The 27,229-nt window shown below is 39.5% G+C and overlaps 1 protein-coding gene across 2 annotated transcripts; it reads right to left on the bottom strand.

Moving 5' to 3' along the window:
• Nucleotides 1-57: 57 nt before the first annotated feature.
• LOC109042747 (cytospin-A) lies at nt 58-26,819 on the bottom strand. 2 transcript variants are annotated; one of them, XM_019059665.2, is made up of 14 exons: nt 26,504-26,818; nt 16,210-17,225; nt 14,832-14,996; nt 13,897-14,006; nt 13,379-13,619; nt 11,310-11,576; nt 10,552-10,743; nt 9,490-9,759; nt 8,770-8,932; nt 8,121-8,294; nt 7,109-7,297; nt 5,602-5,721; nt 4,040-4,314; nt 58-3,201 (listed from the first exon to the last, which is right to left on the bottom strand). In XM_019059665.2, exons 2-14 carry the CDS (start codon nt 16,624-16,626, stop codon nt 3,112-3,114), a joined length of 2,673 nt encoding a protein of 890 aa, XP_018915210.1. In that variant the 5' UTR covers nt 16,627-17,225; nt 26,504-26,818; the 3' UTR covers nt 58-3,111. The 2 variants fall into 2 exon arrangements, with proteins under 2 accessions (XP_018915210.1, XP_018915212.1); XM_019059667.2 differs by lacking the exon at nt 5,602-5,721 and having other exon boundaries at nt 26,504-26,819.
• Between the last annotated feature and the right edge of the window lie 410 nt (nt 26,820-27,229).

Here is a 27,229-nt window from a genome sequence, read left to right as displayed (position 1 = left end):
TGATAGCAAGCCCTAGGGTGAACTATTTAAGTAAACTATAGATGCTTGAACAGAGCCCTTGAATCTGTACAATTCTAAAAAAAAAAAAAAAAAAAAGGTGGAGCAGTATTTCAGTCAAATTGGAAAATTTTAAAAGGTCACTTAACAGCCTTGAAGCAGCAAAAATTACCTAATTCCTGAATGAGCTACCATATGCATTGTACAAATTTATGAAAAATTATCGCCCACAGATCAGAGAGATTGAATGATTCGGTAGAGTTTCAAAATAAGAAAAGGAATGTGATACAGTTCTGAGGCAATAAAAAATGCAATTTTTAATCTTCTAGGATTGAATGTGTATTGAAACGAAAGCAATGACACTAAATGCAAAACCAGACAGGCCTAGTCAGTCTAATGGTTTGTATGGAATTTTTACTGTTCCAAAAGGAACTTACCTAATGAAGCTAAAATATTTTTAAAACTTTCTTGAAATATTACGACATTTTGTAAATTTTTGCAAAATATTTTTGGAGCACTCACATATTCACTTCTGATGACACAACACTGAAAAACTCAATTGTAGGTAACTTGTTGATTTGCGACTCAAAGTAGCATTTAATCTGTCTACTTTCATTCCCACCATCCTCCTGTATGTTATGCATTTTTTAAACTGCAATGGTGAACTAGCTTTATATGTGAGAAATTCTTCCAAGAGAGGTTTTTGACAATTCGGAATTTGAACATTTGTATATTTTATTTTTTAATTAATAAATTTTAATCAAATAGGACACAGCTTCTTTCAAATTTGGCCAAAGTTTGATGGAGAAAATAATCTTAAAACTATCTTAGGAAAAAGGCGGCTGTACGTATAAACATGAGCTAAATTTAACTATGCCCTCTAAATATTTGGCAATGTAATAAAAGTAAAAGTTGTACTAAGAAAGGTCAGGAATGAGCCAAGATTGCTCCTGAGCACACTTGCATACTTTTCAGGCTTTTAGGAGACAAAGCATATTTGGAATACTTTTAATAGAATAGAGTTAACCTCTTGACTGATGCTACTTTACGTCTACCTGATTACCGAGGAAAAATTTCAATGTTTCAAAGTTTTGATTTTGAAATTTTATCAGATGAGCGGAAAGTAACATTGCAATTTGTTTCATGAGATAGGGAGCTGATCTTGCAGAAAACCAGCAGCAACTTTGTGTTTCTTGCAAAATTGTAAAAATAAATAATTGATTGAATTGAAAATTCTTGCTGCATGCAAGAACTCCATTTCTCTTGAAATACGGCTCTTTTACAGAGGAGATTATACCAGCATCAACAAGGCAATGATGAGGCTCGGACATTAAGTCAAAAACAGTAAAAATTAATTATAGAATAAAAAGAATGAAGTGTAGGTCAGGAGAAAATAATTATTTTTTTCTGACACCTGGAAACTTTGACCTGGAACAGCTACCATTCCGAAAATGAGTATTTTCACTTTAAAGTGACGAAAGTTCACATTTTGCATAAATCTATGATTAAGGTACTGCACTTAACGAGAACACTTTTATGGAAGTTGTCATTCTATGATATAAACTAGGTTTTTGGAGAAAAAAAAAAGGGGGGGGGGAGAGGTGGTTTTGATACAAAAATCTTTGGATAAGACAGTCATCGTGTTCATGACGGACAAGAAATTCTACAACAGCAACAAGTACTGAAGAAATAGCTCATTGAATTCATATTATCATGATTTCATCAAGTTCCTTCTACAGACACTGAACTCAATTTAAAATTTCTTAAGAAAGATACAACAAAATTTCTTAGGAATGTTTTCTTTCGTATTTTTACAGTAAACACACTTTCTGATGCACCTTCCCTCAATTTTAGTGAATACTATGAATTTTAATTAAACAGTTATAATTTCAAACATACTTATTTAGATGAAACTCTTCTACATAAATCCAGTACCTCAATCAAGAAACTTTAAGGTACGCCTACCGATGTCTGCTACCAAGTTGCTGAGATATTACAGTTAAGTCGCTAACTTACAAACAAAAGTTGTTAATTATTACCATAAATTGCAAGGATGCCAAACAGTTTAACATCAAGAACCACAATTTAGGGGTCTAAAAGACAAATCTGAAGTAAATATCCGCCTGAAATCGTATACTATAACTTTCTCTATTACAAAATTACGAACTATTGATTGACAAATAAGATTTTCTTTACAATCATGGTGAGACTGTCACAACAATGCAGCAACAATTTAATTACCATTTAATTCCTCAGTTGCAAAAAAATTTAATGAGACCACATTAGAACTTGGATTATGTTTTATCACTTAGAATATATTTAATGAAAAAATTAGTTTCTGTAAGGCACGGTCTGGTGACCGTCTAAAAGTATCATGAGTTTGAGGCAAAAAATTGGAAATTTTGATTTTTCAGGTGTGAAAATGTCAATATTTCAGAAAATTTATACTGATTTGGAAAAAGAAGTGTATACTTGTTTTTAATACAACTAAAACTTTCAAAATTTCTTTTCAGTTATAAATGATAAAAAAAAAAGAACGTAGCCACTAAAGGAGAAAAATGCAGGAACATAAGAATGTCCAAAAATGATAAGAGTCAACCATGACAACATCAAGTTAACAATAACTACTTGATTCAAAATATTGAAAAAAAGGAGAAAAAGAAACAAGATTATGCTACATTAAGTTTGAGACTGAGCACTGTATGTACACCAAATAGTTTAACATTAACAAGAAGAGATTTGCAAATTAAGCAGGGGAGTTTTTTTTTTTTTACAAAGAAAGGAAATGGTTCCATTATTATCTTCTTTTTGGTATGATACTGCAATAAAAAATATCAGAGATACCAAGATATCTTTCAACATTAAACAGAAAAGGCAAATCCCTTTCACTGGTTAAAAAAATATTAACGGGAAACTCACAATGAGTCAAAAGATTCTGGTATTTTCCTTAAATTTATAAATCAAAAGTTAAGTTCTAAAAATAAACCATCATTAATCACAGAAAGCTTTAACTTAAACTTAATTATAGGAAAACAGAGCACTAACAACAGACTAACGAGTATGGCAGTGAGCAACAAGCGCCACACATCGTTGCGGAAACATGTTCATCGAGTTCTAAGTTTCAAAGTGTTTGAAAATAGAAGTGACATATGCCATGACTTGGTTCCAATCAGGCCTCTCCTGCTGGATCATGTCAACTATGTTCTGGAAAAAAAACATAAAAATCTTTACAATTGACGAATCTTTCCCGAAAAAATAACAATAGAAAGATCAAAGTTAACAATCCTGAGGACTCTTGTTATTCTTTCCAATAAATATAAATCTAATCTTGCAACATGTGACACTTTTCGCTTGGTGTTTGAAATACTGAGTATAAGTTTAAGTACTGATTTTCTGCTTTTGCTGCAAGATTTTAACATACTTGAATTAAAATTAGATACGCTGTATTAGATTAATTATGATTACGTTGGTTGCAATTTACAAGGTTTCATATCTGTGAAGAGGCAAGTCACCCCATCATGCGTAATTATTACTATCACTCTACTCAAAACCAGAGCTGACTTTTCTTGGAGAAAGAAATCTTCACAGCTACTAGAAAATTAAAAATGAGTCTCAATACTGACAGCTATGATCACAAAATCCAAAAGCCTAAAAAGGCCTACTTAAAAGATCTGTATACCTATATGGACATATGAAAACTCATTTCTCATTGATTTTGTCAAGTTGCGGTTCTTGAGGAAAAAGTGTCTACTATTTTGATGTATCTGTCTGAAGAAAAGGTAAAAAATGGCGCGCGCGGTGGGATATGGGGGCAAATACGCAGAAGTAATACCGATGAAGCACTACACATTCCTTTTTGCCCACATGACAGCTCTTCATCCTTCGTCATTTCGTGCTTTGACTACAGACAATTGTTCAGAAAATATCCATTTTGGAGACCCTGAAAAATTTGAGCCCATCAGCCATCTATCAAGTTACTTAACATAAAATCTTGTTTAGTTGCTTGGTCAAAAGAATGAGGAACAAAAGTAACGAGACTTACAAGAGTGGTGGGAATGCCGACAGACTCAGCTGCAGCAAAGGCTATTGAGAAGTTTCTGCGCTTTTCGTTTGGTGTGAGCGTATGGTAAGGCACCCGGTCTGGTAAGTATGAATGAAGGATGGCACACAGAGCTAGACCGTCATTCCAGGAGGAACTGAAGTTGGTAATATCGATGTTTCCATAACCTGCAGTCTTATTCTGACACCACTTAAGTAGCGCGTTCCTCTTTGATCCACCATTCTTGACTAATACACTCAATGGATCCTTCCTCTCACCTACAACAGACATGTTACAAGTATAGGAAACTAAGAAGGCATTTCAGTTGAGAGTCAGGTTTACAACTAGAAATCATAAGCATGCTTACAGAGGTTTACAAGTCTTAAAGGACATAACAATGCTAAAAAGCCCAGCAAGTTATAATTGGACATATTTATGATAAAAGGAACCAGTTCTCCAGCATTTTGGTAAACATTTCAAGACTTGATCTATTAATTGATAATTTCTGAATTTTAGGACATTTTTTCAAAATCTCCAGATATCACTCTGAAGTCTGTCAGGTACTTGTTCACAAAATCACACCAAGAAAAATTTTAAAATAGCTTAAAAAGTTCGTTCCAAGTGAATATTGCAAATTAGAGGGCAAAGCGATGCACGAATTCACTGATAGAATAATTTCAAAGTATTTCTTTGTCAAATTTTATATCCATTACCTGACGTTTTACAGCATGATGAGATGCTCTGAAATCCTGAGGTATCATCATAGAATTTAGAAATTATCAATCGATCGATCAACAATCAAATCATTCTCCAGAGAGCTGAAAACCCACTTAAAAACCTCACTAGAAGATGATAGCTCTCTTCTGATTCCGAATTTCAAGCTTCAACAGTGTTAGCCTTACTATTCGACTTTAAAAAAATCTTACTGCATTCTGCAGTTCATTTAAGAGTATGTAAAACTATTCGCATCCATGACATGGCGTAGCTGGCTGAGGGTCAAATGAGTTTTTATCCCTTTCATTACCGCAGACGCAGCATCTGCATTCAGCAAAATCAAATCCTTCCTGCAGAATCTCACAATTACTCCGCAACCTTTGTTCTGAAGTATTCACATTTATTGAGGGGGATCTGAAGTACAAGTTTCTACACTTCCTGATGCTCGCTCCCATGTGTTTGCATGACAAACGCAGAATTTAGCCTGCTAATGAAGGGGTTAAGGTTAATGCACGGGCGAATTTTTATGGAAAACATTTTACGTTTTCTCTGATTTACAAGCACCATTCCTAGGCAAAAGGACTTACATCAAAATAGAAAGGGAAAGAAAGGAAAAAAGGAAAATTGACCGATAATACCTAACTCTAATATTATAATACCAACTGAGAACTAAAAGAGTCCTGCACTCTATGAGTAAAATGTATTATTCAAATCCTTCATTCTGATACAAAAATTTTATAATTGAGTACCTCAGTTGATACTCATCTTAAAAACGTGCAGTTGATGGATACTTAAATTAATACTGTGAAGAAATAAAGGAAAGTGAACAGAGAAAAAGGACAGATACATACTCAAATCATTGCAGCTATTTCTGCGAGCAACAAATTCCATGCCACGTGATGCTGCTAGAATTGATGCAGTGGGCGATGCATCTTCAACAGACTTTGCATTCTTTAAAGATTCATGACCATCTAAATCAAACCAAAATAGAATATAACTACTTAAAAAATCCATTCAACATGCAGCAAGACTGATACAAATCAACATAAACTCTACAACCGGTGCTCGGCTCATGACGTCAAGGCTTGAGGATCAGTATTTTTAGTTTAAAAATAACTTTCAATCGTAAACAAGACAAGAATATTCTCTTCTCAGTAAAGAGCTTCCTTTAAAGTGAAGTCAAAACAAATGCACGAAATCATTATTGGGTTTGCCTTCTGACATTGATCCGTCTAATGTGAAATCACAAATTAGAGTGGCGTTCACACAAGAAAATCTACAGCTGGCATGTTATTTTCAAAAACAAATTCGGAGAGAAAGATAAACTGTTCACTGTCCCACAAAAGTGAGAGATGGAAATAGTCAATTGGACTTCAAACACAGGTTATAACTCATGCAAGTAACTACTGAATACATAATATTCAGGGAAGAGAAAAAAGAAAAAAAAAAAAAAGAGATCTATCCTGGTTCATCCAGATGTATGACGATTATTTTCAAATCGGAATGAATATACATAGATCTGAATAAAGCAGGATAAAATGGGATGGATATAGATAAAATGTGATATGTAAATCAGAATAAAACAGGGTTGGTCAACTACTTCAGTTAAATCCAGTTTGTCCTGATCTATCATTTTTCATACCGATTTATACCGGTCTACATCATATGAAGATGTCATAAATGGGTGTTTCAATGACATGTCATCAGTTAGTCTTTGGTGATGTCATGAACAAGAGCTTGTATAAGTAAATTCATGAACGAGTGCTTATGTATGCTCATAATGGTTTCGAGCAGTTATTTCCCCAATTTTTAAGCAATTGATGTGTCTTCTCAATCTACAATAAGTTATCCCTGTTCATACCGATCTACATCATACAGGGACGTCATAGACAGGTGCTTCGATGATGTCATAAACGGGTGATTCAATGAAGTCATCGCTAAGTGCTTCGATGACATCATCAAGAGTTCCTCGTTGATGTCATGAATGAGAGTTCTGGTACATTCAAACTCGAGGTTTTGAGCGGTTATTTCTCCGATTTATTGGTATTAAAGTGCATTCAAGCACATTCATTAAAGAGAAGATGGTATACTTTCTATATTGTTTATTTTTCCAACATGCTCAAAGCACACTTCGAAAGAAGTATTTTGACGGACTTAGAAAAAAAGAAAAAAAAGAGGTAGGTGAAAAGAGTTGCAAAAAAGTTGTGCAAGGACAGGCTAGTAACTCGCTTGATGTTAGACAGTCTAAGGCTCAGAAACTTTGTGTCTAGGCATTCAGGCTCTCTTGTAATCGTTAGACGGGTACAGGAAAGCTTGCTATATAATCTACGAGTGCTTTGAACTGGAGAGAAATTGTACCTGATAAAGCATTGGTGATGACACTTTTGCGGCCAGATGACTGTTTGTTATTCAGCTGAGTGTGATCTCTAAGAGGCGTTTTAGACATAGGTGCTTCAAGAAGAGGCGAAGTTGGAGTAGTTGGCTGACCACCGCCACTTGTCAAACTACTGAGGCTTGATGTTGAACTACTTCTGCTCCCACCTGGTCCTGAAACCGAAGATAGACAAATAGTCTATTTCATGTTCGAATTTTGCATTTACACTAAAAAATACTATTCTTTTCGATAAGAATGTACTTTTATGACACCGACTACGCAGCTTCATGCAGAGGGTGAGAGTAAGGTGAATAGCAATAAGGCAGACGTAACTCCTCAACTAAACCTTTAGCAACACTGCTCTTATCTTCTTTCACTTTCTTGAACTGCCTCATGGCTGAGGTAACTGAAGTTATAAATTTTAAGGCAAATTTATTATGGTTTCTAGCAAATACTAAATTTCTAAACCAATTTTTATTCTGCTTGAAACTCTAGACAAAGTGATGTAAAAAGTGTTTGATTTATCTAGGCCCATCTTCGAAAAAATACTTTGATCGACATTTCATTCGAAATAATCAATCAATCATTTCGAAAATTTTGTCTCGGAAGTCTACTTTGTTTCAAAAACTGTTTCAATTGAAATCTATTTTCACTGGTTACTGCATGAGAATTCCCATAGAAATTCTGTGCACCGTTGGTAAAAGGTTAAAAATTCTCTTCGCAGAAAGCTCACGGGATGACAGGGTCTGTTGCTAAGATTTTTGACAATTGAGTGAAACCTCATGAAGGGTCAAGATATGTAGTATCTTCACAGTGTCACTAGGAATAAATCATAAAAAATTGGAAACCCCTTTAGATTCCGATTAGTCAGGAAGCAAGGGGAGGCCTAGATTTTTTACGGTTAAGAATTGAAAACTTTAGAACCCTGCAAAAGGTGCTACTGGGTTTGTAATGGACATTAGAATGAGAGGTAAGAAGGAAAAATGAAACAATTACCTGTCTTGGCTTGCTTAGTTGCATTCTCTATACTCTCAATGAGAGATTTCACACTTAACCTACTGTCCTGCCGAGAGATTTTGCTCCTTCGACTAATTTCATGATTCATAACTGTTGTTAAAACGCTAGTAGTACTATCAGATCTGAGAGGGAGTGTTGTTGGTTTTTCTACGGCTAAAAACAAAACAAATAAATTCTGTTAGACATAGAAAGGTAACAGCAGTATCTAGAAATGGGTGTGATTGATAGCTTGTAATGACCGGATTAGACTTTCAGAGTTGCAAAATCCAAATGAGAGGCAAATGATCAAGAAATGTAAGAGAAATTCTTTGGATTAGATAGATGTATTTTGTGGTTTAACTGAAGTGTTAACTCAAGACAAGTCCATTTTTAGAAATGCGGAGTACTTAGCAAGATCATTTGGCATTTTTATTCAGGGCAGGAATCCTCCTCTTCTAATAAAGTTTATTACGTACCTGTGTAGACTTGGATTAGTTATTAAATGTCAAAGAACAAAATAAATGACACTGAGTTCGTCGAAAACAAGGTGAAATAAGGATCAAACGATGGTTTACTTAAAAGAACTCCTCAGAAATGATGAACACAATAGAGAGATTGGATAATGGTACGTCGTTAAATTTTAACTTACCTTTGAGCTTATCAACTTGAATGTCTAATTGATGATTCTTATCTCTTAGTTGCTTATTCTCATTGACGAGTCGTTCTAATTCTACTTGGGCTTCAGTCTTCATATCATTGGCGACGCGCACAGTCATCAGAAGGTCTGCTTGAAACTGCTCCCATTCACTGATCTGGAAAAAGAGATAAACAACACATTCATGATGGACTTGAGAATAAAAAAATTCACAGCTTGAACGAGTTTATGAAAGAGCATTTAGTGAGCTTTTCCTCTACTTTCCCCATCAAGTAATGAGGCTATTACAAAAAACTATATTTCCTTTTTTAACCAATTTTAGGATATCACTTGAAAAACTAGGAGAAAGGTTTTTTGCCTGCTTCATATGAATCTAATTGTAGCTGGAAAACTGTTTTTAAAACAGCTAAAAATCCAACCCCGCTTTATATGGAAAAATACTGCACCAACAAATCTGCTGATATCATATTGATGATGATATCACATATATATGAATTTGGCTTAGTTTGACATGAAATATAATTTCGGATACTGAATACAGGATGACTTTTTTCCATACACTACACCATTTTCAAGGAAATCGATGACAAAAAGCGCCTGTACCTGCGTACGTCATTGACAAAATCCAAGATGCCCAAAAAGCGACCACGTTCATTTTTCCCTCTGTGCAAAGGACAGAAACATTTTAGAAATGAAAGAAATCAGACAACTTACTTCGAACTGCCGCAATTTTTTCTCTTCATTTAGTGCTCTCTCCGTTTGGTTTAGTTTATCTTCAAATTCTGAGACCTGCTTTTGCGTCTCGGACAGCATGGCCTTGAGCTGGCGTTTGTCATCCAAGTGGCACTGACACTGCATCTGAAGTTCCGAAAGGTTCTCCTGCAATACCTGCAACTCGTGAGTCAGTTTTTCGTTCTCCGATTTCTCTTTGTCGAATTCGAACTGTAGGTTGCTGAGGGCAGACTTGGCGTTGTTTCGACTCACCTGCAATGCGTACAATGAAGAAAACATGATACTTTGGTTTCAACATAAAATAGTTATTGATTGGGGGTAGGATATTTTGATGTTATTTTTTGGCTGATTTTGATCGCTGTTATTTTTATTTACCCATCTTACTAACAAGCGATTCTACCAAAATTGCTCTCTGAACGTTTTTCATAAACATTTGAATATCTGCTCTAGTGGAAAAAAGGCGTAATTTCCAAGCTACTTCTCCCAACACAGGGTGTTCCCTTATGATAGTAACCATGGCAACATTAAAGTGGCGACTTCAAGTTTACAGACAAGTACTCATCCACATGTTTTATAATAGAAATAAAAAGATTAGTTATAAGATAAAAAATTGATCTTTGATAATAGGATGTTACAATCAATAAGGTCCATGGTTCGTAAAACCCTCCATAATCAGTTGTAAAAACCATGAGTAAGGACACAAACTATGATTTTTAATGTTGTTATTGAACGCTCGTGCTACTTGACTGTCTGAATACTGCTAAAATTGCAGTGTTGAGCGGTTTGTGGAGGAGGTGTAAATTTTATTGTAAAATTTCTTGGACCCTCCTAATGAATGTGACTGTAGTTTTATTATAAATAAAGTAAGTGGTACATTGGGTGATTTTTTTGAACAGAAAAAAGAGGAATGGTCGAAGAAATTTGTTCTTTCACGTTTTCTTGACACTTGACTTTTGGCAGTTTTGTCCTCCTTCAAATAAGCCGTCCCATTCTTGTAACTACATATGATTAAGAGAATAATTGAAAACTAGCTGATGAAATTACCTTCCACTCTTCTTGCAAGTGATTAAGCTGTTCTTTCAGACGATTGACTTCGCACTGACTCCTTGAGAGCTGCTCCTGAAGGGAAGCTGTTTGACTTTCTAGTATGTCTTTTTCCTTCCGAGCGTTATCTAGAAGCTCATCTAGTTCAGATTTATCACCTAACTTATCACGAACTGCCTCCAATTCTTCGATCTATGGACACATACAGGGTATTTGTTACTGATTTTTTTTTTTTTTTGCATTCTCTCAAGCCGTGTTCAAAACTCACTTTCGAGTTTCAGAAGCCATGTGGCCCATCAAGCTCGATTTTTAGGGGCCATTGAAGATTTTTTAGGGGTCAAATGGACTTTTCGCCCATATATTACGGCGCATTAAGTGCAGAGTTAGAGTCCTGTGCTGTAGGTTGAAATTTTAAAAATAACCAAACAGAAAAAGTAGGGTTTTTTCGGGGGGAGGGTGCAATTTTTGGACGTTGCGCAGAGCCTTCAATTTCTAGGCGCCATGGCCGATTTCTTAGGAGCATTTGGTGCCTGTGAGTTTCTAACACTGGAGAGAGATGCTGAAGAAATGACTGGCAAGTAAAACACAAAAAATCATGCATAAATAATATTGACTGCAGCTGAAATTGAATTCTCTAAACTCAAAAAATAAATGCAATCATCTCAGAAGAAATCCAGAGAAATGATGAATTTTGACAAAATAATAAGAGAAACTGTGGTTTTTACTTTAGATTCTACTTAGTAAGGAGCTCATCTCACCTTGGCACGGGCATTGTCAAGTAGTGTTGTCAGTCTGCTGATCTCAATGTGTCTTGAAGAACTTTCTTCTTTGGCTAGAGCGAGCTCTTGGTCAAGCTGCTTGCGTTCAGCATGAGTTGCATCTACTGTTGACTCGAGGAGTCGCACCCGTTCCTCCAGGCGCCCAGATTCTTTTTCTACTAGCTCAGCGTTCCTTCGTAATTCTTTTACCTCGTTGGATAGCTCTCCTTGCTTCACCAGAAGCATTTCTTTCTCTTCTTGGGCACTCTAAACAAAAAATTGAGCATAGGTAAAAAATTGAGACTGCTGGAGAACAAATGTTATTTATTATTGGTTATGTTATACCAAAAGACCGAGTAGCCATCACGCTATGGTTTGTGGTTATGAAATAATTTTTTTGATGTATGCAGAAACAGTACTTTAAGGTGATTCGATGGACGCCATATTTTGTGTCAGAACGGCATGCGATATATCGCATCAATTGGTTCCATATTTTCAGCTACTCGTCATTTTTCTCCTATTTTGAGATCGCAATTCTGTTGTCAGGAGTCTAAAGCACTCACTTACCAATTTTAACAAAGAAATTCAACTTAATAAAGGCGTGGTTTTTTCAGAGAGAGAACATCGCATTCGATACTGATATCGAAACTGCACTCGAATGCGATATTTTCTCTCTGAAAAAACCACGCCTTTCTTACGTTGAATTTCTTTGTTAAAATTGGTAAGTGAGTGCTTTAGACTCCTGACAACAGAATTGCGATCTCAAAATAGGAGAAAAATGACGAGTAGCTGAAAATATGGAACCAATTGATGCGATATATCACATGCCGTTCTCACACAAAATATGGCGTCCATCGAATCACCTTAATTGTTGCTGTGTGAAAAGAATGATAAGCAATGGTGTAGAATTATGTACTTATAAAGTAAATGGATGAAAATTTCATGAGCATTTTTCTCATTATCAGCAAAACTAGAATAGAATAGACTCCTCTCATATTCTTTGATTTATGATAGTTTCAACAATAATCATACTTGGATAGCCAACAATTGATCGGTGAATATTAAATCCAGGTCTTGATGATGATGTGAGAAGTACTCATTAAATGGACATCTAGGCATCTTAGGGAGATTATTTTGCATCATTTATCATTCTTTTCACAAAATAATATTTTGATTGATACTTTATTTTAAAACAGAATTCATGACTGCTTTACAGAGCCAAAATAAAGAAGGCACCTTCTCGAGGAGCTTTCATTGGTAAAATCAAAGACTTTTCAGGGTCTTAGGAGGAGAAGGAAAAAACTTCTAGGGCCTTAAGTAAAGAGGGTCACAAAATTGGAGGATTTCTCTTCCCAGAAAATTAGGAAATTTCCTGAAGATATGCATTAGAAACTGCCTTCTGAGGCGGAGGCTGAAGAGCTAGTTGGAACTAATTTTTTGGCCTTATGATGAATGTGCCCACTGATCCAGCTTGACTTACAAGCTTTGGCAAGAGTACCAACCACATGAGCCTATAGCATAGATTTTAGACATTCTGATTGACATAGTGCAAATCACCGACAATTGTCGAAACAAAAGCTGGCAACACAGGTTCCATCAGTAAAATAAGAGCAAGGACACATGAAACTTCCAATAACACATCTCGTATGCAATGTTTCAAAATTTCTGCACCAATTTTAATTTTAAAAGAGAACAAATTAACATCATTCCTTAAAGTTTTCACAAAATCTTCTTTGCACAGAGAAAAAAAATCACATTAGTTTTAAGGAATTAAAGTTGCGTATTTTTCCTTTTAAAAAAAACATTTTGACAGGAATTCCACAATGTCACAAACCTAGATACGTGGTTTGGGAGTTTCGCCGTCGATATGGGTCATGCTAAAAACAGCTATGTTCAATAAATTTTCAAGGCATCACAAATTTTGATCAAAAGAGAGAGGCTAGCAATGAAATAGCATTTTATGGAAAGTTCAATGCATGTCTTCGTTTTCTTCCAAAAATGAGCTTCTGTTTTTTCAGAGCAGACTCTAATCGACTTGTTACTAATTTAATTAAAGAGGCAAATATTACCTTGAGTAACTGCACAAGCTTTTGCTCTCTGTCGGAAGTGGGAGGTGCATTGTCCAGGAGGAGTCCTTGGAGGGTATCCACTTTAGATCGTGCATCTTCCAGCCGCTCTGTTTGTCGGCAAAGAGACTCCAATAACACACCCTTCTCCTCTCCCAGTCTTTCATTGTCACTTTGAAGCTCTGTCAGCTGAACTTGGAGATCGGCTAACTCTTGCAAGGTTGCTTGAAGTTCTTCATTTGTACTGGAAAATACAAAACATTTATGAAGCAAGGGGAGTTGAACAACACAAAGAAAAACACTCGGTGTACAAGAAACATAGTGAAATGAAACCAAGATAACCAATGACTGTAACTCAACAGCAGTGAACTCTGCCACGATGTGTTGATATGATGCACCATTACTATAAAGTCCAAATGATTATTTTGATTAAATCCTTAAATTATAATCCTTCGAGAGTAAGAATATATTTTAAAGATAACACTGACAAGGACAAGTTGCTAAAATCTTGAAAGCTCTACCTATAATGGGTTTCTTCCATTTGGATGATCCTGTCTTGAAGACATGCCACTGAGACTTCACTGACACTGCTGCTTGAATGTTTGTCCCAATCTCCAGGGTCCAGCATCTCCTGCGGAATAAAATGTATACATGAACTGTCAAATTATGATACTTTGTACCTACATCAAACATGAAGCACGTATCATATAAATAGATAAGTCAAGGTGCTACCTCAAGCACGTTACAGTGCTCGGCGACTCTCAGTCGCCATTAAAATGGATCCTCCCGCAGATCATCAGACAAAAAGCACCGATCATGATACTGGATAAATTTGAAAAATATGTCATGTCAATGGAATTTTGGCAACTTCGGAATGGAGGACTACTTAATTTGACTCTATCGTTTAAGTAAAAAGTGAATATCTTAGTGGCAATCAGTCAATTTTATTGAGATGATTGGATGCTGACCATATTTTCCTGATCAACGCATTATTAGAGCGGAAGCATCGTATGTTGAGACAAAAGTCAAGTATTGTTTAGGTCACCACTCAACGGTGGTGCCATCTGACTGCATGTATTAACCTGTTGAGTGGTGCTGATTTTGAGGTAATTAGAGTTTGACATTTGTCTCAACATACAATGCTTCCGCTCTACATAGCTTCATCAGTGGTAAACCGGGACTGAAAAAGTAACCAGGAATATTGGCCTACTTTATTTGCTTTTATGCCACCTGAAGGAGACAAACTGGTCCAAAATTACCCTGAAGATCAAACGGCACACCAGGATTTTTCTTGGTGTTTCCACCTGCCTATGAGCTTCATTTTTAGTAGTATTAGAGCTCTTGCATGCAGGACGAAAATGATCAGATAATAAAATAATATTCCTTTGAAATGACCTTTGCTAAACGTAAATTTTTTTTTATCTAAAGTAGGTAATACAATATTAAGGTGACCTACTGTGCTCTCGCCGTTTGCTGGTGCAATAGATGCTGGAGCAGAGTTGGCATGTCGATTATTTGGTGTGCATAATAGTAATTCTTCTTTTTCACTATCAGACAGGGGTGATAGATTCACATCATTGAGGCGTGCCAAAAGGCCCTGCTCTGCTTCATGACGTTGTTCCTGAAGAAGAAAAATTCATTTCATATTACAATACAGATAGTGAGAACTAACTTGGGTCCAACTTAATTTAAAGGAGCTATCTTGCCATTTTAGTGAGCAACAAATAGCGCAACATGGCAAGATGGCTTCCTGAAATTAAGGTGGACATTACGTACGTACGTGACCTCACATCATCAGCGTGCTGGAACATACTTATTTGATAAGGGGGAAAATTTTTAGGGTTGCCTCTCAAAACATGTTGCATAAATGAAACCTTCGAATGCCATTTTCTCAAACCTGCCCTTACTGCAATAATGATGTACTTCGAACTAGCAATCCTCCGATCTTGATTATGGTGTTTGAAAATTTGGTTTATACTTATTTTGTCTGAAAAAGGTATTCTCCTTGACATATTAGTGAAAACTTTACAGAAAGTATAGTTGAAGAAATGCTGAAAAATCTAATGAATTGGTTAAAAACATCGGGTCTGTTATGCAAAAGTAGGATGTGACAGGAGAATTGCAACGACATAACCAAGATACATGGTTTGTTATTTTTGCCAATGAAAGTTTGATTAGTCGGGGAGGTCCTCATAAGAGTAATGGTGGTCCGGAGTTCAAGGCATCAGACGAATTATTCTCCAGGAAAACGACATAACAAGGCGTGTAATGCCATTATTCAAAACAATTCTGAGTTACCTACTTACAAACAAGAGAGTATTCAGAGCATGAGACGGTGAGATACACTCAAAAGTAGCAGATAAAGTTGACAACAAACATCAAGAGAAATGATGAGAAGCTGGCATATTTTGGCTTTAGATGGTGAAGCCCTATCTTATGTCATCTCAACTTGGTTCAACCCTCCTCCAGTTCAGGGAACAGGAGCTATCCCACACACAGATGATGAACTGATTTCAGCATTCACTCTAAAATAATATTATACAAGGATTCTTCATCAAAGCTGAATATTCTCTGACAGTAAAAAACCAACTGGGGATGCTCTCCGCACAGGGTTACCACCAAAAAGCGAAGAAAAACAATGAGTGTGGCGTATGATAAGGACTCTATCCCACACAGCTGAGAGTGTGTTGACAACACCCAGGATATACAAGAGTGCTTCGAAGTGATAAGAAACAGTTATTCGAATCTTTTGCGAGTTGAAAAACGTTTTGAGGAGACTCAGTGTGGGGTCGACAGGGTGTGATTGATAAAAAAAGGCCAGGGCTGAAACTAACCTTCAATTTGGAGACTTCCTCCCGGAGAGCGTTGAGTTCCCCGTGACATCTTATCAGCTCCTGAACTTTGTCCTCGAGATCGCTTTTCTCGCGGATCATGTTGGTCAATTCGGTGCGAAGAGCGTCTAACTCCATGCTGGCCGTAGCCGATGTCGACGCATCACTTGAACTCGAAGGGGGACACTCGGGCAAGGGGGCCCACTGTTTACACTGAGAAGCGGGTTGCAGCGACGCGCTAACGGGAACGGTGGGCCCAAGATGGCCTCCGCAGCCGCCGCTTGGAGCCGCGGCCCCTTCCCCCCCGCCCCCCGGCCCTCCCTGACCCGGGTCCCGGGGCCGACTTTTAGCCACCGCGCACGGGCCATTTCGCGCGGAACTCGACCCGTGCCCCCGCCGAAACAGGGACTTGAACTTCATGCCTGAAATCCCTCTCACAGGGACTCGGCATCAGCCTCAAATACCCCACGCACACGAAATAGATTGCTTCCTCAAAAGTAGTGAAATCCTAATACAGCACATTGTCCAACTATAAATTACAAAATTCATTAACACTTGCGAGCGATTCGTCGCTCGCCGAGAAACACCACTACCGAGATCGGTAAAACACTTCTACAAATATTGAAAAAAAGGATAAAAAAAAACACACTTAGAGTAAGTAACGATTTTGTTCGGCGTTTAACCGCACTTAAAAAAATCTAATGGGACTGTCAACCCTACCGACTCATTTGTTTTGGGAAGCACGAGGTTATCGGAGTTGAAAAGATAGGTGTGGAGGAGGACAACTCCTGCGTGTTGTTGCGAATAGTTTGAAGAAAAGGCGCTGAATCTCACTGGCGCAGCGATGTCCAGAGGCTTGCCGAGATCTGCATCAAGTTTCGAGTCCTGTGATCCTTGAGACGGAGTCAAGGTGACTGAAACTACGGTTGCGTTCGGTGTTCTCGGTCCAATCGAGTCGGTTCGTCGAGCCGCCAGAATGCTTCGAATGCAAATCTAAAGTTGTGAAGTGAATCAAGAACCTGAAACAATCAAAAGTTAAGGGTCAATCTTTACGAAATTTGGCAACGCTCGCGTGCTCTTACTCATACGGAGTTTTTCTTAACATTTCATATTCATATCCGAGTATTGGACTATGATAACAGTATAAGGCGCCTTGAAGCAACTATTCGTGCTCCATGGACATCCGTGTTGCGTGCTAAAAATTGAAGGCGCCCGGTCATTCGCCTATGCACGCAGTGACGCGCTATCCAGACTAGGTGTGGCTGTAGGATTAAATTTAATATCCTATGTAAAAATGGTGCGAAAAACAATTTTTTACTGGTGCTCATTGTCTTAGGCGTTGTCTCCACGGGGAATTTTCATTGAATCTGTCCCACGTCGAATCCCAGAATGAAACTTCGGGGATATTTCGCAGTTATCGTCTCCACAAGACGGGGCTCTTTCGTTCCTGCGACAAGCTTGCGGGGGAAAATAAATTCGTAAAAACCGAGTATTTAACCATTAATAACGTAATGATTGAATACAATTAGCAATTGAACAAACACGAACAATCGAGAAAATAACAAAATGTCACACACTTTGCTTTCACTTCCTCCTCTCTCAGTTGTATCTCTGGAAGGACCCTACTAGTGCTGCGATAATTTGATGACTCTGCGTATTTTCCCAAGTTGCAGTGGGCCGATTTAGGGTGCCACATGGCCGCGCCCATGGGGCAATTTAGAATTTTTTTTAATGTACTATAAAGAAAAATCGGATTCAGAGAAAAAATTATCAACAGAAAACGTGCAAAATCTCTCATTTCCCGTGAAGTATAATCTCTAATTTTGTCGTCTTCCTGTGATACAATAGACAGCCCCTTTAATTAGTCGAGTTAAGACAAAAGGAGAAACCGAACACAGAATTTGGCCTGGAACGGCGCGCGGCGGCGCAGAGAGCAATGATGACGAGAACTTGAGAGTGAACAGGAGAACCCTCGCGGCGCGGCGCGCGCGCGGTCGGCATGTAACACATATTAGCGCCTACAAGACTGCATGAATACTTCCCGCACTGCGGCGGTCGCTGCGGTCAGCAGCGGTCGGCGTGAAACGCATAGCGCATACAAGACTGCTATACTTCGAGCATTGCGCCAAACATAGTACGGTCAGCGCGGCGCGGCGGCGGAAGTTAAAATTATTAAAGCACATTTATGTTTGTTCTTTCATTATATTTTCGTTCATTTCATGTAAATGTAAGGCCTTGTCCACACAGAGATAGGTTTACGGAACTTAACTTTCGCGCCAAGTTACGTGAATTTTTGCTAGTAGTGTTGACAGGGCTTTCGCAAAAAATGTGTCCAACACGAGTAAACGCGTCTTATGCACCCCTCCCCCTCCGGCACGTTCACATGATGGTTTTTATTGATGTTTCAAAACGATTGAGAAGGGGCGGCAAAATACAGGCGGCCCAAGGGCGGCAAGCAAGTAAATCCCGGCCCTGGTTCGCAGGTGAGATTTTTCCTTGGGACAAATCCCGTAAAACGTCCCATGGAAACAAAAGTCCTACTTATGTTTTTTATCAGAGAATTTCACTTTGCTACATACTACTGTGACGGCGACGCGCCACACACTGCTGTGCGCTTTGCTGCATGGACAGGATTGGCCAGAGCGAGCGCCTTCTATTTTTTCCAATGCAACACGCGCGACCATAGAGTACGAATAGTTGTATCACGGCAGGCGTTAATTGTTATTAGCAACAGCATTGAATGCGGTGCTCATGTTAACCGAGATATTAGCATGGGGAGCCCTGCCTCGTCTTATTATACCTGAGTGTTGTTTATAAAATTAAATTTAAAAAAAGTGCCCATTTAAGAGTGGTAATGTTTTAAAATTCTTCAATTTAAAAACAAATTTTAATCGATCTTTCTCTATTTTCTAAGGCACAATTTCATCCGTTGATGTTATACTCGGAAATCAAGAATGTAAGTGACTTTTAGCGAGAACTTTTTAGCGAAAAACAGAGGTCGCTAAAAACTAAGCGGTCCAAAATGGTAGCCCGATTATATTGAAATTGACGAGACTTTGATTGGCCACCATTATGAAATGGCGACAGAGACTTGCGATTTGGACGAAAATTCCCATTTTTTTATGCTCTTCCAAATGGTATGGCACAAAAGAGGGCAGGGTTGACATTTGAAAAAAAAATCAGGGTCCATCTGCGGTCCATAACCTCCCCTCAAGATGGTCTCCTCAAATTTTTAGGAGTCCCAAAAGCATTTTCCTTGCAGTTATGTGCACTCCTCAAATTTCAAGTCTGTATCTCAAGTTTTACAAAAGTGGATAGTGCAAGACTTTTGAATCACCCTGTATAAACTTTTGCGGTCTTTTCTAAAACCAGACTCAAGTCATTAAAAGAGCACCGATCTGAGGCCTTGGGGCATGATTATGGTATCTGTTTAGATTCTTCCTCGCCCAACACATCGTCACCTTCCGCCCAAAGTATCACAAGCGCCATGCGACATTCAAAAATTTCCGCCGCCATTTCATGTACTTACATAGAAATTTTTAAACGAAGCTGTCCAAAAATTTCACTGAATTTTTTTCGTGCTGTCGGCAATAAAATTCAGAGAAATTTTCAAACAGATTCAACCAACAATTTCTCGGTAAAAAAATAAAATGGCGGCGGTAATTTTTAAACGTCACATGGCGCTTATGAAACTTTGGCCGGAAGGTGTGAATTTTACTGTACGTATGTATGCATCCATTTTTTTCTGACGGAGACTCGCAAAGCGGACCCTCCAGGGGTCGGGCCCGCGGTTAGCGGCCAGGGGGCGTTGCCCCTAACTGTGTTACGATATCGGACCTCCTCCCCTTCCTTAAGATAGTATTGCAATTTCTGTCGGCTGAGGGTGACTCGCTGATTTGACGCCAGCCGTAGCCGAGCAGAGCTGATTGTGAGTGTTGTCTTTCGTTTTTCTTGAGAAAGTTGACGAATTATGCGCGGCTTTGCTGCTCGCGGTGAAAGCTGATCGGTGCGACGGGGGAGTGGGCAGGGGAGGGGAGGTGGTAAAGTGAGACATAAAGCATGAGGTGTGGGAGGGGGCGGAGGAGAGGCTGGGGGAAACTGATTAACTGATTATTTTCTTGGTGGTTTCGTGCTTTCGTCGCATCGCGGCACTTCATGGCGATGTCCGCGACGACGCACACTGTGGTATTGGACCTGAAAAGCTGGCCAAAACTATTTATCACCAGATATCGCCGAGTTTTAAAAATATTTTACAATCAGTACTTCTTCTTAAGTGATAATATGCACAATTTATCCACCTAACACATCATATGACAATTTGCGGAGAGTTTAAAGAGGATGGAAGAAGCCCTCCAAAAAGCCTTTAAAAGGACGCAAAGTATCTGACTAAAGCGGTGCATTTAGACGAGTTTCTCCTTCACCTGTGGTCCACTTTTCGAAATAAGGACTCTCTATGACCTCATTAATGGTTTTTTTATGAAACAGCGTAAGTCCTTTCAAAATTTTTGACGAAACAGCCGATCTCTCACATTGAGGAGTAAATGTACATTTCTCAAAAAAATTAATATGAATCATTCTAGATATTAGATTTTTGACTGTTTTGAATCAAAATTAGTGCTAGTATGAAAGTGCCGGGACCTCCATATGATGATTTGAGGATAACTTATGGGATGAAAATCAGTTTTATCAAAATAAGAACCATTGTGAGGACAGAAAGCACCTATGAAAAGGATTCATTTTGATGGGTTCCTTCCTAACCCATGATCTACATCTCAAAGTGAGGGCACTCCATTAACTTTGAAATTGCCTTTTTTAATATAAAACAGCGTAAGTCACTGCGAAATTCGTGACAAAACCACATACCTCACTTATCGAGGGCCAATTGTATTTTTTCTTAAAATTTAGGTTGATAATAATGGAAGATTTAGTTCTAATGATGTCCCTTTACAATCTGCTGCCTGAGGAAAAATCGTAAAATTACTTTTACGAGGCTTCAAAATGTGCCTCTCAGCGTAATTTCATGGTGCCAGAGGGCCACTTTCGAAGCCCCACCCCACGGCCGGATGGCCTCAAATTTGTCTGTCAAAGTAAAACATGGCATGAATATGTCTATACTCAAGGATAATGCACGAAGAGATCGTTAAATAACGGATTAAACTCTTTTGCAAGACTTTAAAATGACCCTCCCTTCCGCTTTCAAATTATTTTTTTCATCCCTCTTTCGGGGGCGTAGGGGCCAGAGAAACAGGTTGTGTGACCAAATATCACCCAATTTCGTACTAAATGGGTCAGAGGTATTGGAAAAATACAATTTCAGTCGTTAGTATCGACATAATTTTTCCCATTCATGTTTGTGAAAATCGCTCAAAAGTCCATGTTTGAAGTCAAAAATTTCAATTTCCTCAGTTTTCCTCAGTCTGTCGACCCTGAATCCTGAAAATACCCACTTCGGACTATGACATTCCGCCTGAAACCGCTTGAGAACAGTTGAGAGAAATTTTTAATCGGACTGTGAAATTCGAAAAAAACGTTTACTTTTACATCACTTTTCAACCTCCTGTGAAAATCACTAAAAAAGGAAATTTCGAAAATACTGTGGTTAGTTGTGTAGAATATACCCTTAAGAATGTGTTGCATATCGCCGAACTTCCCTCCTATGGTCGCACAGTTGAAGTAAACTGATCGACGAGTAGCGCGTCAAAACACATCAAAAAAATCGCTGAGAAATAGGTAACTTCGTGGTCTCTTCGCGGGAAATTGAGCCACTCGAAAAATGGCACATACATGGCTACTGGGGTAAAAAACAGTGTAGATTTCGAATATCACATTGGTTTTCCAAAAAAAAAAAAATTTAAAATTGAGGTTTTGGCCAGGTTTTTCGGTCGCGACGGCGGGCGGGCGCGGCGGTGATAGAGATGACGCGACAGGCGACACGAGGTGGCGAGTTGTCTTGAACTACGGTTCCACGAGATGATTTTAAAGCCACCTGTTGTCTTGCCACTGACAAGAGGATTCGCGTCGCGCGCGTCTTATCGACGATTTTAGGTGACTGGTTCGTGTGCCCTCTTCCCGAGCGGTTATGAAGGGCCGTTCATTTGATTACAATCAGGCATTTTCGCCGATTTCTTGACCACCTCCCCCCCCCCCCCCCACCTTGTAAGGCACCCGTGTAAAAGAACCCTTGTAGAATTATTATGACACATTGAAAAAAAAAAATTCCGGCCGTGGAAGCCGTACTTACGGGCTATATAAACATACCGTCCGCGTTCCGGGCTCAGAGGCCGAAAGTTCCGGGCATAGCACCCGGAGCAATCGAAGCTACGGCTCCAGCACCCGGAACTTTCGGCCTCTGAGCCCGGAACGTATGGTATGTCTATATGGTCTGTAACTTTTTTTTCAGTGCAGACTGGCTGACCCCCGATCCCTGATTTTTCGAAAAATAACGGAGGAGGCCTGAAATAGCTGAAACTTTATTTTCATTAGAACATATTATTATAACTTTTTTTTTTTTTCAAAGTAAACGGCTTATGTAAAATTGGGCTTGACCTCCCTCCCCTCCTTACTCTCGTGAGACCTCGTGAGGCAAATTCAGGAACTTCTCCCCCTCCCCCTTAAATGGCTTAATACTTAAACAACCCCATATACGACAAATTCGCGCCAGCCACAGCGCCAACTTCACGCCTGGAGCGTCCTTATGTGGGACCGTGGTGTCTCGCCTGGCACTCGGCATCATAAGACGTGCGCAGCACAAATCGTTTTGTCAGTTGCAATAGCGGAATGATTATTGAAATTGATGGACAAAGCGATAGACAAGAGGAAATGGAGCGATCTCTTCGGTTGAAACGGGTGATTCTTATGGACTAGGGGAAAATGATGGGGTAACTATAGGGTCCCTCGTGAGTTGGCAATAGTTGATCAACTACAATACTAACCTCCTTGTCCATTTCAACCGCCCGTTTCCACCTATAGGATCGCTCCATTTTCTCTTCGATTTCTTTGTCTATAGCTGTGTCTATCAATTTCAATAATCGGCCCGCAGGTGGGTTTAAAATCGTCGGTCCCGGTTGGGCGCTTTTTCCGCACGATTCACTTCGTGTCTGCCGCATCCTGTGGAAGCTGCAGCTCGCCGCGGGAAAAGCTGCATTACTCTTTGTTTGAAAATAACTCTTAAAAAGAGCAATAAACATTAAAACAAGTAATTTTTGCCTTGTTTGTTTTCGTTAAAATGAGCCTCTACGGTAACGCAGTCTTACGATTAGGATGCATTTGGACGTATTTATGCTAAAAAGAACTACGTGCATAGGATTTACGTGTTACATAGTTCCTTTTACCATAAATACGAGCTTTTGTGCAAAGATTAATTTGCATCATGTAGGAGGGCAGGACCGGATTTATCTATAAAAGCACTGGGGTCCGGGTCCTGAAGGTGGGATTAAGGGTGGTGCGTGAGGAGCGGCTGTTGGAGACGCCATGGCACCAAGGGTGCTAATATGCAAGGGGGAAAAAGATGAGGAAAATAAGAAAAAGGAATTAAACAAAAGGTCGATTTGCCCCAAGGTTTTGGTGAAATGGCGCCACTGCAGTCAAATCGCATGATATGAACCTGTACCGGGAGATAATTTGTGTCAACGCAGCCTAAGGGTTGGACTGTGGAGCGGTTAGGGGACACACACCCCTGATGTTTCCATTTATTTATTCATTATAAACTTCTTACACATTACACGTCCATCTCATGAAAAGGAATGTGACACCACGGCACGATCCGAAGCGCCACCAACTGGAAGCGCGAAGCGCGTTCTAGAGTTGGGCCGTGGAACGGTTACGGGGCGCACCCCACGTGATTTCATTTCTTCATTCATTGAAAGACTCTTTACACTTCGCACGCACCTCAAACAGTTTCAAACAGTGCCATAACGCGTGAGTCGCCTGACATATTATGTTGCGCCTTCAATTTCATTTGATACTGTGCAACGCCTCCGAGTCGAAATAGTTGCTCGAAGCGCCGTGAACAAACCAATGCGCAAAGCAAGCTCTGGAGTCGAATAAGGGGCGAAAGCAAAAGGCGTCGCGCCGTCTTGTTAAAAATTAAGCTTCAAAGGGTGATTTTCTACTTAAAAGACGCCTTTTGCCCCCATATTGATGCCTTTTCATCCCCCATTTTCCTGCCCCTTTCTCACCTCTTTTTTCTCTTTTTCCCCTCACTGGAAAAAAACACACATTGGATCTAGAGTCCAGACTCTTAAAAACATCGACAAGAAAAAATACTGATTAAATCAGAATCTAGCTTAAATCAAGAACCAAGCCTCTTAATTTGAGCGGATTTCCTTTTGATTTAAGCTTAAATCTGATTGAATCAAGAGTCCTTTTTCTTGTCCATGTTTTCAAGAGTCTGGACTCTAGATCCAATGTGTTTTTTTTTTCCAGAGCTCGTTTTCTCCCTCTTTTATTCCTCCTACTTTCTGTTCGTTGTGCCTTTTCTCTCTCTTCCTTTTTCTCTCTTCCTTTTTCTTACATTTCCTTTTCTCTATCTTTCTTCCACTCTCCTTTCATTCTCATTTCGGCAGCTTCGACAATTCGTCGCCTGGTTCCGTCTTTACTATCGCTCCACCGTCCACCCTCGTGACGGTTCTGGAATAGGTTTTCCATAACAAAAATTTCTGGTTTCCTTGTACCTGTCATGAGAGTAAAATGAAGTCTTCAAATCATGATCTGAGGTGGATTCTTGGGGGTCCCGCTCAGTGGTGTGGCGTAAATGATCGATCATCGATATTTCCACATTTGAAACTATGGCGAAGAATCTATTACTAAGGCGTTCGCTGCGAACACCCTGTTTATCGATCCTTTTCCATTGTTTAAATGGCATGACAATCGATATATCGCAATTCACGCCACGCCACTGGTCCCGGTCCCCGCTACAGGTTCGCCCTGAGGCACCCACAACTCTAAACCCGGCGCTACTGTGGATGTTTCATGCAATTTTAAATCCATTTTTTTCAAAAATGATGAAGTGAAAATACATGATTACATTACCGAAGTCCCTTTTGAGGATTGGTTAGCAACTGCGCGTGCATCAATTCAGAGGTAAAAAAAAATTAAATATGATTGGGGGGGGGGGGATACGAATATAAAAGAAGTCACAATGCGAGCAATCGGAAACTGGTGACCAAGTTTAAATGAGCTGTCACTGTGTGAGCAAGTAAGTACGTATTTTAGTCCACTAACAGCAGTGTGTCAACCCGGCACTGATAAGGGACTGTCAGATTGTGTTCTTCCGATAAGACCGACACTTACCTCAGCCGATGAACTCGAGTAATGAGAGACATCTCAGAAAGCACTGCATGTATCGGAGATTCGATTTGAATAACAGGCTGAGATAAGATAAGTTGACGATTAACGCTCGGCCCTCGAAATAAAAGCGAATGAGAATACCGTGCCTTCATACGGAGAGTTCGTATTGCCATCTCAATCCGTTCAGCGGTGATTCATTCTGCCGCTCTTTGATTGGTCTGCAAATATTAGGTCTCAGCCAATAGGGCCCAATTTAAACAAACAAAATGGTGACAGAGCTCTGGACGTAATAGAACATCTCTTTTCGCAAACTTTGAAATGAGTGAAAAACGAGCTTTGATGAATACCAACGTTGGGAATTACACTTTTGTGGTAGGTGTTTTTAATTCTCCCTGAAAAATACAATTTCCACACTGTCGGATTTGTTTACATTGGATCCTAGGGGCCCCACGAGAGGCCTGAAGCTGATGAGCCAATCAGAGAGCGGCAAAGAAACGGCAAAACTCTCCTCATCTAGGAATTTTGTAGAATAATCTGTGATTACCCATCCAATGCCGCAATTTAAAAGGTGTTAAGTACTCACACTTAATGACGCTTATACCTGGCTCCTGGCTCAACTACGAATCGCTTCCCTGCGGTCGTTTTAAGTACTACATACTTTCAAAAAATTATTGTCAAGGCAACATTCTTAACGCTATACGGGGGGGGGGGGGGGGGGGGGGGCGTTGTAGGGCATGAATAGTATAATTTAATGATCCGAGTAGCATTTTCGGCTCTTCAGCAGTGTTGGTCTAGCTCGAAAATTCTTGGGGTGCTGATACTTTTTGGGAGCTTCCCCAACCAAACTACAACCCTCTTTTACTGGAGTAAGTAAAGTTTTGGGGGGCCCCAACAGGAGTCATGCCGGGGTCCCCTGAGCCACCCGTCAGAATTTCTGGGATGCTGAAGCACCCTAGCACCCCTAGCCAGACCGCCCTTCCGTGGAGTAAAATACAAACGTGATACATACCAAGTAAGTCCTGCGCTCCTACTGCAGCTGAGGACCCGGTCACTTAAACTTGACAACTAAACAGTAAACAAACTGAACGTAAACAAAACCGCCTGGCCCGAATCGCAACCGACATTTCTCAATTCGTTCACGATCTGCAAAACTGGGCAAAAACACTTAAAGTACTGTATACAGTGTAGGGAAAGAAAGACGAAAGCGACGGATGCTTTGCAAAAAATTGCTAAGATCAGAATACGAAATCAAGAGACAGCTCTTGCCGGCGGAGCAACTATCCTACCGCAACTTCGACGCGCGGTTCATGACTGAAGATGAAGCGCGGAGGACTAGGGTACGCAGCGCTCCTATTGGTCGAGCGCCTTGGCACCGGTCGGAGGGGAGGCTTCTTTGTTGTCAAATATGGCGTCACAACTCCGATATTTCGTGCGTACTTTGCATTTACACAAGGATTTTTATTGAATTTTCGCTATGATTATACGTCTCAAAACCTCATCATACGTATTCGACACAGTACAATTATCGGGCATTTGGTTCATTTACTGACATTTTTTCATTATTTAATTTATTTAGCGATTCATTTAAGTACTTAAGCGAAGACTCGGGGAATTTCGAAAGAGCGGAGGGTCAACAGAGGCGAGACAGCTGCCTCAGCTGGTTTTCCGTTGTTTTGTTTCTCTCTCTGTTCTGCCCCTTTACACCCGTATTTGGTTGTCGCGCGCGCGGTTACCG

The sequence above is a fragment of the Bemisia tabaci genome, chromosome 2 (assembly GCF_918797505.1).
Source record: "Bemisia tabaci chromosome 2, PGI_BMITA_v3".
In the NCBI taxonomy this organism is placed as follows: domain Eukaryota; kingdom Metazoa; phylum Arthropoda; class Insecta; order Hemiptera; family Aleyrodidae; genus Bemisia; species Bemisia tabaci.
This window is presented reverse-complemented; position numbering and strand designations above follow the sequence as displayed.